The sequence below is a fragment of the Molossus molossus genome, unplaced genomic scaffold, assembly GCF_014108415.1.
Source record: "Molossus molossus isolate mMolMol1 unplaced genomic scaffold, mMolMol1.p scaffold_m16_p_12, whole genome shotgun sequence".
In the NCBI taxonomy this organism is placed as follows: domain Eukaryota; kingdom Metazoa; phylum Chordata; class Mammalia; order Chiroptera; family Molossidae; genus Molossus; species Molossus molossus.
In genome coordinates, this window is record NW_023425347.1 from 81,781,407 (window position 1) to 81,796,193 (window position 14,787).

The window sequence follows — 14,787 nt, forward strand, 5'->3', positions numbered from 1 at the left end:
GAATCCATTTGGGATTGTATTGTGCCTTTTTGGGTTTTTTTTGGTACGTGCCCCTAGCGGGAACCAAATTCTGGATTCTCTGGTCCGCGGGCCGACACTCCAACTGCTGAGCCAAATTGGCCAGGACTGTATTGTGCCATTTTAGAACTTCCATTTGATTCTTTTTTTACAGATTCCAATTCTCGTTTACAGTTCTTCATCTTTCATCCATCTCCTCCATCTTTTCCTCCAGTCACTTTTTAACACACCAGTCATAATTATTTTGATACCCTAAATCTACTTATTCCAATACCTGAATGGTTTCTGGCTCTGCTTTTGTTGTCTGTTTTAACTATCAGTCACTTTTTTCTGCTTTCCATTTCTGTGTTTTAATGTATCAGAGTCATCGTAGATATGTTATAGAGGCTCTGGCTTATGTTTATAGAGTGCTATGTTTTCTGTAGGCTGTTGTTAAATTACTGATTTATTACCTTGATCCTGTCATGGGTTGGTTTTAGATTTTGTTAGAACAGGTCTATTACAGTTTTGCCCTTGTTCCCATGATGTGGTTTTTATTCTTAGGCTATGGCTTTCCTGGAGTCTCATGCTGAAATTTCAAGGTGTTTACAAAACCCTCTCTACTTTGATTGGACTTAAATTTCAACCTCTGTCTCCCAGCACTGTGCAGCCTCTGAAATCTCTGCTCAGATCTTCAGCCTCCCAGAGCCTGTTTTGTGCTGAGCTTCCTGGAGTCTCTTCGGATGCATGCACAGCTATGAGTCAGCTATTAAATCAGTGGGGAATTTTGACTTAGATTTTTTTGGGGGGAGGGGATCCCTTTTGTCTAGAACCTTCCCAAATCCTAGCCACCTGACAACCCTTAACTTCAGTCTGCTTAGTTAGACTGCTGCTTTCTGCTTGGTCTTTTTCTCAGCACCTTTTTGGAGGAAAAAAAAAAATGCCCTCAAGGGGAAAGCCAGGGTAAATGTGTGGTCACTTTTGCTTTCCCTTCTCTCAAGATTTATAGCTGTCCACCTGTTGCTGTCAATGCAAATGGTTATTTTATGTATTGCCAGATTTTATAGTTGTTTATGGTGGTAAATCCAGTAGCCTCACAATATAATACTAATAAAAAAGCTTTGATGGGGGGGAATTTTTGTTTACATTATGATCACCATCGAAAGTTATGTATTTGGTCCGGCCAGTGTGGCTCAGGGTTTGGGTGTCGACCTATGCACCAGGAAGTCGCTGGTTCGATTCCTGGTCAGGACACATGCCCAGGTTGTGGGCCCAGTCCCCAGTGAAGGGCAAGCCGGAGGTGGCCAATTGACGTTCTCTCTTATGGATGTTTCTATCTCTCTCTCCCCCTCTCCTTTCCTCTCTCTCTAAAATCAATAAAGGGAAAAAAATTTTTTTCTTAAAAAGAAAGTTATGTATTTGGTTAAAAAAGAGAGAGAGAGAGAGAGAGAGATTGGAAGGAATACGTGAAACTATTAGGTTGCTGGCCAAGTTAGCTGAGCTTGGGGTACCAAGGAGGAATTTATACTAATATCTGCTTTGTGTGTTTCTTTCTAACTCCTCAGTATCTCCCTGCACTTGGCTACTCAAAACGAGTCCATCTGATGAATCCTATGGTTCCAGGATTAACTGGTAGCAAAATGAGTTCTTCGGAAGAGGTAGGTTGCCAACTCTGCCTTGAGTTATAAGTAATCTTAAATAATTTAGTTAATTCCAGTGGTTCTTGAGTATTGAAGGACCCAGAAGCAGTCCTGATGATTTTCATTTTACTGCTACTGATATAAAGCACAAGCAAAAGTAATGTCTTTATTCATAGAACTGTGATAACATTCAACCTCATTACTGAGAAGGCTGTGCTTGCATTTTACCAACTAGCATCTTGATTCTCAGGGTGATGTTTGCTTTAACTAATATGTATCCTATCTTTTAACATTTATAAATCCTGTCTAAGGAATGTGCACTTTTGTTCACTACGGGTACAGAATAGAGGACTTAGTGGAACCCAAAGATGTGAAAATTTGAGTTCAGGGCTCCCAAACATGGCTGACCTTCAGAATCACCTAGGAAAATATTTTTTAAGTTGAGTAGACCCTGTCCTTAGGTTCTGATAAAGTGGTTCTGGGAAACAACTCAGGAATCTGTATTTTTTTCAAATCCTACTAGTTGAATCTGTTTAAAGTCATGTTTGGGCACTTGTCTGGTTCTTTAAGACTGATTTCTTGATCTTTGGTCAGAGATTAATAAATGTATGCATAGAAACTGTTAGTTATTTTTAAAAGAATATACTCATTCCTTTTTCTCTCAAGTTATGGTACTCCATATCTCAATTATTTTTCTGAGACTAAGTATCATGTTTCTCATCCTATTTGGTGATAATCACCATATTTTAATCCTGGAAATTGGTTTTATTAGCAGTTCCCAAATATGAAGCATCAGAATTACTCAGAAACCTTTTTAAAAATACAATACCTGGCCCAACACCAGGAGATTTTGATTCATGAGGTTTGAGTGGAACCCAATCATTTATTATTTTTTTAAAAGCACCCCAGGTGATTCATATACAGTCATATGTGGACCAGAATTTAGTAACCACTGAACTCAAATGAGTATGAGCTCACTGACTTCAAAATAAGAAACAAATTTTGTGCCCTAAAAAGGAAAAATGGCTCCTGATAATTCTTTTTTTTTTTTTTTTTATCCTCACCGAGGACATTTTTCCATTTTTTGTTCAGGTAGAGTGGGAGGGAGAGAGAGGAACAGAGAGAGAGAGAGAAACATCGATGTGAAAGGAACACATTGAGTGGCTGCCACCTGCACAACCGACCAGGGCCGGGGACAAACTGCAACCGAGGTACGCGCCCTTAGCGGGAACCGAACCGGGTCTCTCAGGACCGCAGGCCGACGCTCTAACCGCTGAGCCAAACCGGCCAGGGCTCCTGATAATTCTTGATACCTGGTGGTGGTGGTGGTGTGTGAAACAAGTATCCTCACACATTACTGATGGCAATGTCGATTATTTATGTACCCTTTTCAGAAAACAGTTTGGGGCCTGGCAAAATTTTTTGTAGTTTAAGAAAATAATCCTAGCCCTGGCCGGTTTGGCTCAGCAGTTAGAGCGTCAGCCTGTGGTCCTGAGAAACCCGGGTTCGGTTCCCGTTAAGGGCACGTACCTCGGTTGCAGTTTGTCCTCGGCCCTGGTGGGTCGTGCGGGTGGCAGCCACTCGGTGTGTTCCTTTCACAACGATGTTTCTCTCTCTCTCTCTGTTCCTCTCTCTCCCTCCCACTCTACCTGAACAAAAAATGGAAAAATGTCCTCGGGTGAGGATAAAAAAAAAAGAAAATAATCCTAGAGAAGGCAAAAAAAAACGAACTTTTGCTAGGATGTTCCTTGTAGCATGATATATAGTTTGTAACAATTGGGACATAATTTGAAAGTTTAGAAATTGTTATATAATTATGTTGTCACTAATAATTGGGAATACAATACAGCATAAAAATTATAACCTAATACTAAGTAGCCACTCAGAAATACTTATGACATAGCCTCAAATAAAAAAAACACAGGACATTTATTCTCTAACCATAAATTTCTAATGATTTCCTATGCCATAGACAAGGTCTTGGAAGAACACAGTAAAATGAAAATAGTTTTATTTATTGGGTGGCAATACTGTGAATGATACTTCACTCTGATTAATTTTACTTTTGTTAAAGTTGTTCAATGTTTAAATCTTTGTTTTAAAAGATTAAAATACAGTTGACCTCTGAACATGTGAAGGTTTGGGGCACCAACTTTCCCCCTCCACATGTAGTTGAAAATCTAAATATAACTTTGACCCCAAAAACAACTACTAATAGTCTACTGTTGACTGGGACCATATGATAACATAAACAGTCGATCAACACATATTTTGTATGTTACATGTATGATAGATACTTTATTCTTACAATAAATTACGTTAGAGAAAAGAAAATGTTATTAAGAAAATGAGATGGGCCCTGGCCTGTTTGGCTCAGCAGTTAGAGCATCGGCCCACGGGCCAGAGAGTCCCGGGTTCGGTTCCCGCTAAGGCAGTGGTTCTCAACCTTCCTAATGCCGCGACCCTTTGATACAGTTCCTCATGTGGTGGTGACCCCCAACCATAAAATTATTTTTGTTGCTACTTCATAACTGTAATTTTGCTACTGTTATATCTTAGGCAACCCCTGTGAAAGGGTCGTTTGACCCCCAAAGGGGTCGCAACCCACAGGTTGAGAACCACTGCGCTAAGGGCACATACCTCAATTGCAGTTTATCTGCGGCCCCAGTTGGGGTCATGTGGGTGGCAGCCAGTCGATGTGTCTCTCTCACATCGATGTTTCTCTCTCTCTTCCTCCCTCTCTCCCTCCCACTCCATCTGAAGATAAATGCAAAAATGTCCTTGGGTGAGGATAAAAAAGAAGAGAAAATACCTTGACAGTACTGTGCATATTGAAAAAAATCACGAGTGCTCCTGCGCAGTTCAAACCTGTGTTGTTCAAAGGTCAGCTGTGCACAGATTAGTTGAGCATATTCTCATTTTCAACCACAAGATGTCCTCTTCCCCTCCATGGCTTCTAGGAGTCCAAGATTGATCTCCTTGATCGGAAGGAGGAGGTGAAGAAAAAACTGAAGAAGGCCTTCTGTGAGCCAGGGAACGTGGAGAACAATGGGGTTCTGTCCTTCATCAAGCATGTCCTTTTCCCCCTCAAGTCTGGTAAGACACTCCCTGTTTTCTTTTCAGAGCCCAGGCTGAAATGGCAGAACTAGTAGTGATAATACTTAGATCATATACTGTATCATACTTGTGATTTGTGAGTCATCCTCCAGAGATGGCTTTCCTGATTCTCTGCTCTGAATTCGTACATATTAATAAGGATTGAAGTTGAAATACCAGTTAGTTGTCCATGTGTTACGAGGTTAGGTTCTAAGTGGGGTGTCAGGGTGGGCAGGAGTGGTAGAAATGACGGTGGGGGCAGACATGAACTAGAGGAATAAGAGGAAATGTAAGACACCGATCCTCCCCCTTGAGTTTAGATTCCAGCTGGATATACAATATGGCCACACATCCAATTTAAAAAACAACAACATATAATAAAGTTCAAAATACATATATGGCAGAAACAACAGATACCCATGTAGTTGTGCTAGGAATGCCAACTGCCTTTAGCAGTGAGTTTGTTGGTACGGATCCTTTTTCTTACAGAGTTTGTGATCCTTCGGGATGAAAAATGGGGTGGAAACAAGACCTACACAGCTTACTTGGACCTGGAAAAAGACTTTGCTGATGAGGTAATACCAGAGGAGGCATAATACCCCATGAACTCATTCTTTTTTTATTTTTTTTTTAATCGTCACCTGAGGATATGTTTTAGGGAGAGGAAAGGAGAGAGAGAGAGAAGCATCAATTGGTTGCCTCCCATACATGTCCAGACTGGGAATTGAACCCGTAACCTTTTGGTGTACAGGATGATACTCTAACCAACTGACCCACCCAGCCAGGGCCCCACAGAACTTATTCTGACACCACTCCGTCTTGTCCTAGCTGGGTTTCTGGTTATGTACCACAGGGCTCTGACTTGATACTCTTCTGGGCTCTGTATTTTGTGAGTGGCTTAGATGAATATTCACATGGTTCACAGATTAGAAGGGCAAATGGCACAAAACTAACATATTGGTGTCCTAATTGCTCTCCAAAGGACGTAACCTGGAATGAAGGATCAACCCAAAATGAAGCATTTCAAGGACAGGTGCAAAATCAGGGTTCAAAAAAGAGACACAGATATAAAAGGACAGAGTAGAAGATACTATTAATTTTACCCAACAGTTTAACAAGATTTACTCAGTGGCCATGTGTTAGGCACCGTGTTAGGGGCTGGCAATACAAAGAGGACTAAATCCTCATGAATTTCATAATCCAGGAGGAGAAGCAGACATATAAACAAATATTTCTTGTTTTACTGCACAATGAAGATATATGCATGGTCTAGAAATAAAATGGAGGAAATGATTAACCGACTCTCTGGGAAGCCTTGTAGAAGGGCCGGCATCCACTGTTTCACCTGAGGAGCAGGAGTTCATGAGGAAATCTGTGAGGGAATAAATTGTGCCAAGACTTGGTAAGATGAGCCCAGCCAGTGTGGCTCAGTGGTTGAGCGTCGACCCATGTACCATAGAGGTCACCAGTTGAATTCCTGATCAGAGCACATGCCCAGGTTGTGGGCCCGTTCCCCAGTCGGGGGCATGTAGGAGGCAGCCAATCAGTATTCTCTCTCATCAATGTTTCTATCTCTCTCTCCCTCTCCCTTCCTCTCTCTAAAATCAATAAAGAAAAAACAATTTTTTTAAAGACTTGGTAAGATGAATCAGCATGGTATATAAGGAATTGCAAGTGGTTTGATCTCACTAGAGTCTAAAAGGTGAGGTGGGGCATTGTGGGATATGTAGGCAGGGCCAGATTATAAAGGGAAGATATAATAATAGCACATACGAGGAATGATGAGTTTTGATTGACTCTGAATTTGAGTTGAGTCTGCAGTGTGTTAGAGCTGTCAAAGATATCAATTAAGTCTTGGCCCAAGTCATCAGAAATAGAGGTCCTGGAACCAGGGAGTTGATAGTCCATTCAGTTGTGCATTGTTCTGATTACATTTGGGGTTGTGCCTGGAGCCCTGGACTTCAATTTTATGAGGTGTATTTGACAAGCTGGGTGTGTTGGCGGGGAGAGGAAGGCTGCTACTATAGGCAGCAGACTCAAAACCATGTCACAAAAGCACAGTTGAAGGAACTGGGCATGCTTAGCCAAGAAGCGAGTATGGGTCCAGTCCTCCTCAAATACATGAAGGACTCTCCCAGGAGAAGGTTAGGTTTCTTCTTGTGGCGCCAGAGGGTTTAGCACCAGGACTGTGGGTGGGGACCACAGGGGACTTGCTTAAGTTCAACTTCAGGAAAAACTGTCTGATGACCTCAATTATGTGCTGATGGGCAGGGCTGCCTCACTTGGCCTTCCATGCCCCACCACTGAAGTGTTCAGCCTGGAGACCACTGGAGGCAATGTTGTATAAAGGTTTGGGCATCGAACTGAGGAAAAGACTCGGTGACCACTGGGGTCTGAGGGCCCTTGAAGTCCATTTTTTGGACATTTGACAGCCGTTGCTCTGAAACCCTTCTAGCTGCAGTCTGAGGCAGGCCACAGAACCCACAATCCCCTCCTCCACCCTGTGAACAGTACTCTTTGGGAATAATGAGAAGGAAGAGAAGAAATGCTTTTGAATAAAGAACCTGGAACAGTGGTAACCATAGCACTTTCTGTGAGGGCGGGTGTGTTCCACCTGCACTTACATGTGACCAGTGCAACTGAGTTGACTGAATCTTTTTTTTAAACGATTGATTTTAGAGAGAGAGAGGAAGGGAGGCAGAGAAAAACATCGCTTTGTTGTTCCACTTGTTTATGCATGCATTGGTTGTTGCTTTTATGTACCCTGACTGGGGATCGACCTACAATCTTGGTGTATCAGGATGACACACTAACCAACTGAGCTACCCGGCCAGGGCTCTGAATCTTCATTTACATTTTTTAAAAATGTTTTTTATTGATTTTTAGAGAGAGAGGAAGGAAGAGGGAGAGAGAGAGAAACATCGATGAGAGAGAACATCGATTGGCCACCTCCTGCATGCCCCTGACTAAGGATCGTGCCCACAACCTGGGCATGTGCCCTGACTGGGAATTGAACTGGCAACCTCATGATGCATGGGTCAGTGCTCAACCAGTGAGCCACACCAGCGGGCTTCATTTACATTTAAATATCCACATGAAGCTAGTGGCTACCATATTTGACAGTACAGGTCTAAAGCTTTTTTTTTTATCCTCACCCGAGGACATTTTTTGTTCAGATAGAGTGGGAGGGAGATGAAGAGAGAGAGAAAAACATCGACATTAAAGGGACATATCGAGTGGCTGCCACCCACATGATCCAACCAGAGCCGGGGACAAACTGCAACCGAGATATGTGCCCTTAGCAGGAACCGAACCCGGGTCTCTCTGGACTGCAGGCAAACACTCTAACTGCTGAGCCAAACCAGCCAGGGCAAGTCTAAAGCTTTTATATCATTAAACATTCCCAAGGAAATGAAAGAATAGCATCAGAGACAAAAATAGAGGCATTGCTGTATCACAGGTACTCATACCTAAGGGATATCCCCTCAGAATGAATATAGAGGATACTTTCAGGCCAGGTTTGGCATATAAAAGTGAATTATATCCCAATTAATTGAAATTGAGTTACCGAACTCTCGTGTACTAGCACTACTGACCATTTTCACCCACATTATGTAATTTAATCCTGACTTTGCCTCAATGAGATAAAGGTGTTATCTTCATTTTTTAAGCAAAGAATCCAGAACTTAGAGTGTGCCTGGTTCAGGGTCATACATCTAGCTGGGACTCAGACCTCAGTCTGTCTAACTCCAGAGCCCTTGTTCTTTCTTATTCAGTCAGCTTCCCCTCTGGGTTTTAGCCCTTCCGTGACCTTTGTGAGTGTTTCCTTGTAAATGACACCTGGTTTATGCCACCACTCTCAGCATGAGTGGAGGGGCTAGAAGATGTTGACTAATAAAAACATTTAGCCTCTAAAACCTTCAAGTTAGTATCGAATTCAGTCAAAAGGCCTGGATCCCAGACAAGTCAGATAGCCTTTCCGAACCTATTTCCCCTTCTCTGCTCTACCAGCTCCAGGAGGTGGTTCTGACTGCTGGGAAAACACCCTGCATCCTGTACGCACACTGTTCTTAGTAGGTTCAGGTGCCCTGTGCCTGTTTGAGGGCCTTATCTCACCAGGCCTTGTATACTTTTGCAGGTTGTACACCCCGGAGACCTAAAGAATTCAGTTGAAGTCGCTCTGAACAAGTTGCTGGATCCCATCCGGGAAAAGTTTAACACCCCGGCACTGAAGAAACTGTCCAGTGCTGCCTACCCAGATCCTTCAAAGCAGAGTAAGGTCGGGGGTGGGGGGGTGGGGTGAACGGGGGGGTGACATCATCTGGATAGATAACCTGTCCATGTGCCTCAGAAAAAGGTCTGTCCTAAACTGAGGGCCCAAGAAGCCAGGGGTCTGAAGTGCAAGAATGTGTACCCCCTTGACACCTGAAATGGAACTTGATTTCGGTTTGGTGGATACCGTGCAGTGATTATATCCTATTGTACCAGCACTGCCAGGAGATGCTGGTGTAGGACATGTGCTTGGATCCTTTCACTAAATCCTCTTCAGCTAAGGAGACCAGTTGGGTTAGACCATGAGGGTGAATCAACTGCTCAGGCGGAGCACACACAGCTTCTCAGGAAGCTCATCTTCAGGTTTGCCAGTTCCTTCTATGTGCCTCTGACTGGCTCTTAGTTGGCCAACCACCCCTCCCAGAAAAGACTCAGTAAGTATGTGGAATACCTGAATGGAAACACCTAAGGGGAGAGCTATGACTCTCCCCTCCCCTCCCCTCCCCTCCAGCCTAATAGCTCAGTAAGAATAGATGACAATCTAGTGTCACTTCTCAAAGGTTGCCAGCCCTGTTTTAAAGAAGATATAAATCAGCCCTGGCCGGTTTGGCTCAGCAGTTGGAGCATTGGCCTGCGGACCAGAGAGTCCTGGGTTTGGTTCCTGCTGGGGGCACGTACCAAAAAATATAAATAAATAAATAAATAAATAAATAAATAAATAAAATAAAAAGAAGATGTAACTCAGAAGTAGCATTCATGGTAAGGTAAAGTTGAATTGGTCAAGAAAAGTCTAGGCCACTGTAAAACAGAGGCCAGGACTCCCACATTCTATAAAACTTAATAATATTAGTGATGTTTCTATTCAGGTCCTCAGTTTGCTACTTCCATGAAATCCTACATAACTAATATATAATTCTGTAAATCTTTCCAGTAAAGTTAAATAAAGAAGAACGATTAGGTGATGATAGATGGGGTAGGTAGGTAGGCAGATACATAAACGAAGGTATAACTGGTGGGTAGATTCGGTGATTCTGCATGAAAGCCTGCTAGTGTCTTCATTTGGTGGGATCAGCAGTTGACCTACCATGGGGAAGGTCAGTTCTGACCCCTGGGGTTCTCATTCACAGAGCCAGTTGCCAAAGGCCCTGCCAAGAATTCGGAACCAGAGGAGGTCATCCCATCCCGGCTGGATATCCGTGTGGGGAAAGTCATCAGTGTGGACAAGGTACTCATTTTCACTACATTCCAGAGAAGCAGATAGGGGTCAGGTTTGTCTGTTTCCATCTGGAGGAAACCTGGCCTGGGATGGGAAGTAACATCCCTGAGGTCATATTGCAAGTCAGAATCCAGGTGTCTAATTCCAGGCCTCAGGCTTTTCCCTTTGCTGCCTCTGGGCCTTATGCAACCAAACATAGCCAGGAACTCAGAGGGGGGAGGGGGGGTGTTAGTCAAAGGGAACTTGTTTATCTGTTAAATCTGATCTGATGGACTCACCTGGTCTCCACCAACTTGTCTGGACAAGCTGCTGGCCTTATCTTTTATCGGTCACTTTATTTCCCAAACCAACACCCCCTCAGCCCCCAACGCGCGCACACAGAGAGAGAGAGAGAGAGAGAGAAAGAGAAAGAGAAAGAGAAAGAATGGTGAAGGGAGAAGGACTTCCTTTTTCCCAGAGACAGAAGGTTATGCAACCAGTGACTGGGACCATTTTTGTGGGCTTTATCTTTTTTTTCTGTTCCCAGCTTGATTGGGTTTTCAGTATATGGACCAAACCACCAAACTACTTTGAGAGCTGAGGGTGCTTTCAGAAGGCGACCCTGGCGGTGTCCTCCTCCGTCTTCCATTGCACCTAGGACTGATTCGGGGCAGCTGTGGCCATCATGGCAGCCACCCAGAGAGTCCAGGCCATTTCATCTCTCTTAGAGGTTCTTTCCACCTCTTACACAAGTAATTAGGCTCATTTTACTCAAATCTCATCACTTGGTTGAGAGGAGAATGTACCTTCAAGGCCCGGTCTACTGTCTGCTGTCTGGGACCTGGAAGGAGAATTCGTTCCAGAGGGTCCCTCGAGGGCTTCTCTAGGGAGCAGCTGCCCCTTCCTGGAGCCAGAGTTCATCAGGACCTATGATCTATTGTATTGTGACACTCTCTGGGACTGACATCTCTTGCTGGCAGCACCCAGATGCAGACAGCCTGTACGTGGAGAAGATTGATGTGGGGGAAGCTGAGCCACGGACTGTGGTGAGCGGCCTGGTGCAGTTTGTGTCCAAGGAGGAGCTGCAGGACAGGCTGGTGGTGGTGCTGTGCAATCTGAAACCCCAGAAGATGAGAGGAATCGAGTCTCAAGGCATGCTTCTGTGTGCTTCTATGTGAGTAAGGGCTTGGGGTGAAGCGCAGGACCAGGGGACGCCAAAAGAACGGGGGAATTGGCCCATGTGGTGCCCCTCCACGTGCCAGGTGGAAGCCCTGGGAACCCTGGCCCAAAGGTGGGTCATGGTGGAATTACTGTACAAGTACTGTGGATGAAGCACTTTACCTTCAGTTAACTTTATTAAAACAGACATTGAAGGTTCAAAGCAGTACGTACATGCCCACCTCTCACCACTCATAAGAGGAGCCAGGATTCAAACCCAGTTCTGATGAGCTGTTAAGGACTTGCTCTCTCTGTTATATCGTACTTCCCCCCTTAAGCGCCCAGATTTTGGTATCTCTCCTGACATAGGATTTCAGTTTAGCCCTGGTTAATCTAACCCTGGTCAGGCTCTGACATGTCGTATAGCCGTGAGGGCCTCCTGGTGACAAGGGTGACCTCACCCCAGCAGGGGCTCCATGCGGAGGCTCTAATATTTGGCCTCCGCGCAGCTGGAAGCAGCCGGTAGCCTCACTCTCCGTGGCCTGTGTGTCTTCCCAGAGAAGGGGTCAGCCGCAAGGTTGAGCCTCTGGACCCTCCTGCAGGCTCTGCTCCTGGGGAGCGAGTGTTTGTGAAGGGCTATGAGAAGGGCCAACCAGATGACGAGCTCAAGCCAAAGAAGAAAGTCTTTGAGAAGTTGCAGGTAAAAAGCTGCAGTTGTTTACCTCTTCCCTGGCCTGTCTGCACTGTGTCCCCAGACTGTTAATGAATCCAAACCTGCCCTCTTCCCAGCTGGGCCTTTCTGCCAGTGCCTCTCTTCCTTCATTTCAGACCTTTCCGAACGAGGTGCCTAAGGAGCACGGGGCCTTCACATGCACGGAGCACCCCCAGGCTACTTGGGGCTCTGCATGAGGGACTTCAGACAGTTCCTCATTTGCTCTTTAGTCTGATAGATGATCCCATTTTACCTGGCAGGATACCTGCCAAGGCCACACAGGGTCACCCGAAGTGGGGAGCCAGGATCAAAACCCTCCTGGGGTCACTGTCGCCCTCCTTAATCTTGGAACACTCGTTCTTCCTTCTTTCTCTGGGGCACTGATTCATATTCAGCCTGTCCCAGTGCCCCGGAATTCATTCACTCAGCAGATACTGGGTCCCTAATATATATGCCTGGCATAGTTCTGGGTGCAACATCAGTGAATAAAGCAGCGAAAATTCCTTCCCCTCATAGAACTACCACTACATGTGTGACTTTTTCTAGTTAATAACTGTTGCTAGCCCTGGCCGGTTTGGCTCAGCGGTTAGAGCGTCGGCCTGTGGTCCAGAGAGATCCAGGTTCGGTTCCTGCTAAGTGCATGTACCTCGGTTGCAGTTTGTCCCCGGCCCTGGTTGGTCGTGCAATGTGTCCCTTTCATGTCGATGTTTCTCTCTCTCTCTCTTCCTCTCTCTCCTTCCCACTCTATTTGAACAAAAAATGGAAAAATGTCCTGGGGTGAGGATAAAAAAAATAAAATAAAGTAACTGTTGCTAGTTAATTAACTGTTTGCAGCACGTGTACTGAGATAACTTGTTTCCTCAGTTAGACAGAGGGTTTCTGGAGGGCATGCCTAATGGTTTCTCCCTCTCCATTCTCCTGCAAGTGCCACATGGCTTTGTCCCCTCCCTCCTTTCCTGGCTCTCCAGGATGGTTTTATGAATCACTGATTTTTTTTCTGGTTATAAAATAAATTTTTGATGTAAATATGTAAAAAAATATATAGGACATGAAGAAAACAAAATACCCATAGTCCTACCACCTGGACACTGAAAATGTCATTAGTGATTTATTTCCTTCATAGTTACAGTGTGAATCATGCCTTTTTTTTTTTTTTTAACTTTATGCCTGAAAACTTCCCTATTTTCTTAAATATTAAGGGGGGATCTTATTTTACAGTATTATATCATAATTATCATTTTTTAACCAAATTATTTCCCTTACTAGACATTGAAGTTGTTCTATTTTTCACTATTAGAATGTCCTGGTACCTAGTTCCTTTTTTCTTTAGGGAGAGATAGAAATATCGACGCGATCCACTGGAGATCAAGCCTGCAATCCGGGCATGTGCCTTGACTGGGAATCATACCGGCACCCCTCAGTCCATGGGATGACACTCAATCCACTGAGCCACACTGGCCAGGCCATGATTATTTTCTTAAACTAAGTCCCTAAAATGATCTTTGTGCCAATAAGTTGGCTCCAACTCCCGGTGATCCTATGAATGAGTGATGTCCACAGTATCCTGTTCATAATAGCCCTGCTCAGCTCCTATGGATGTATGTCTTTGGCTTTTTATAGTCAGTCCGTCTCACATTTGGGCTTCCTCTTTTCCTGTTGCCTTGTCTTTTCCAAGGAACTCTGCCTTCTCGTGATGTGCCCCAAATAGGGCAGCTTCAGTTTTGTCATTCATTGCCTCCAGCAAGGTTTTGGGCTTGCCTGATTCAAAAGATGTGAACGTGGAAGCCTCTGACAAACTGTTTTCTTAGAGAAGTTGAGTCGCCGTGCCATCACCGTCACTATAATCGCTTTTTTGTTCTTTGTCCAGGCTGACTTTAAAATTTCTGAGGAGTGCATCGCACAGTGGAAGCAAACCAACTTCATGACCAAGCTGGGGTACATCTCCTGTAAATCGCTGACTGGGGGGAACATCAGCTAGCTAACCGGGCATCTTCCACCCTTCTCCCATCGGTCTAAGTCATCTGTCTCCTTAGTTTGCTCCATCTAGCATCCATTTACCCACCTCCCAGGACACTGAAGCAGGAAGTTTGGGACTTTATTCGCTGCAGCACTGCTGAGGCAGCTCAGCCACCCCTGGGGCCCAGGATTGTCGCAGTCTGGCCACGGTGGGAGGCTGACCTCCCAGGTGGTAACGAGGGCTGGGCAGCAGCAGGGAGTCACCTTCTTCCCTTGGCAGCTGAGTTGAGAAATCTGGTTTTAATATAACTCACAGAAAATGTTTATGTCACAGTCCTTCTAATTGGGAAAATACTGGTTTCCAGGTTTTCCTAGAGTTACCCCAGCAGCTGTACCTCTGCCTGGGATCTGGTGCCTGAACTGGATTAATTACAGCTTCTCCCCAACAGGAAATTGTGGGATTTGAAAAGAGAAGGGGAAGCAGAACCTAGTGGTCTACCACGTGGTTGGCAGCATTTGCCAGTGCCTGCCAGCCCTAAGGCTTGGCACTGGAGGCAGGGCCAGCCCTGGGCTCCTGGCATTTCCCTTAACTCTGCTCGTTTGGGAAAATCCCTAAACCAGCTGTGTTGTTAATGTCAGAAGTAGGGGCGGATGGTACGGCCTGATTCTTTCTTCATAGAGGGTGGGGTACTTCTCCATAAGGCATCTGAGTCGGTATCACTATCACTGTCATGAATTCAAATAAAATGTCTGGAAAAGGG

At 44.8% G+C, this 14,787-nt stretch overlaps 1 protein-coding gene across 1 annotated transcript in view; it reads left to right on the forward strand.

The window, feature by feature from the left end:
- The window catches only part of YARS1 (tyrosyl-tRNA synthetase 1), a 34,936-nt gene extending 20,149 nt beyond the window's left edge, over window positions 1-14,787 (forward strand). The window contains exons 6-13 of the mRNA XM_036256924.1: window positions 1,563-1,655; window positions 4,598-4,733; window positions 5,223-5,308; window positions 8,872-9,007; window positions 10,133-10,230; window positions 11,181-11,374; window positions 11,917-12,058; window positions 13,938-14,787. Coding sequence (XP_036112817.1) covers window positions 1,563-1,655; window positions 4,598-4,733; window positions 5,223-5,308; window positions 8,872-9,007; window positions 10,133-10,230; window positions 11,181-11,374; window positions 11,917-12,058; window positions 13,938-14,048 — 996 coding nt within the window. The 3' untranslated portion in view covers window positions 14,049-14,787. The remainder of the gene's footprint in view (window positions 1-1,562; window positions 1,656-4,597; window positions 4,734-5,222; window positions 5,309-8,871; window positions 9,008-10,132; window positions 10,231-11,180; window positions 11,375-11,916; window positions 12,059-13,937) is intronic.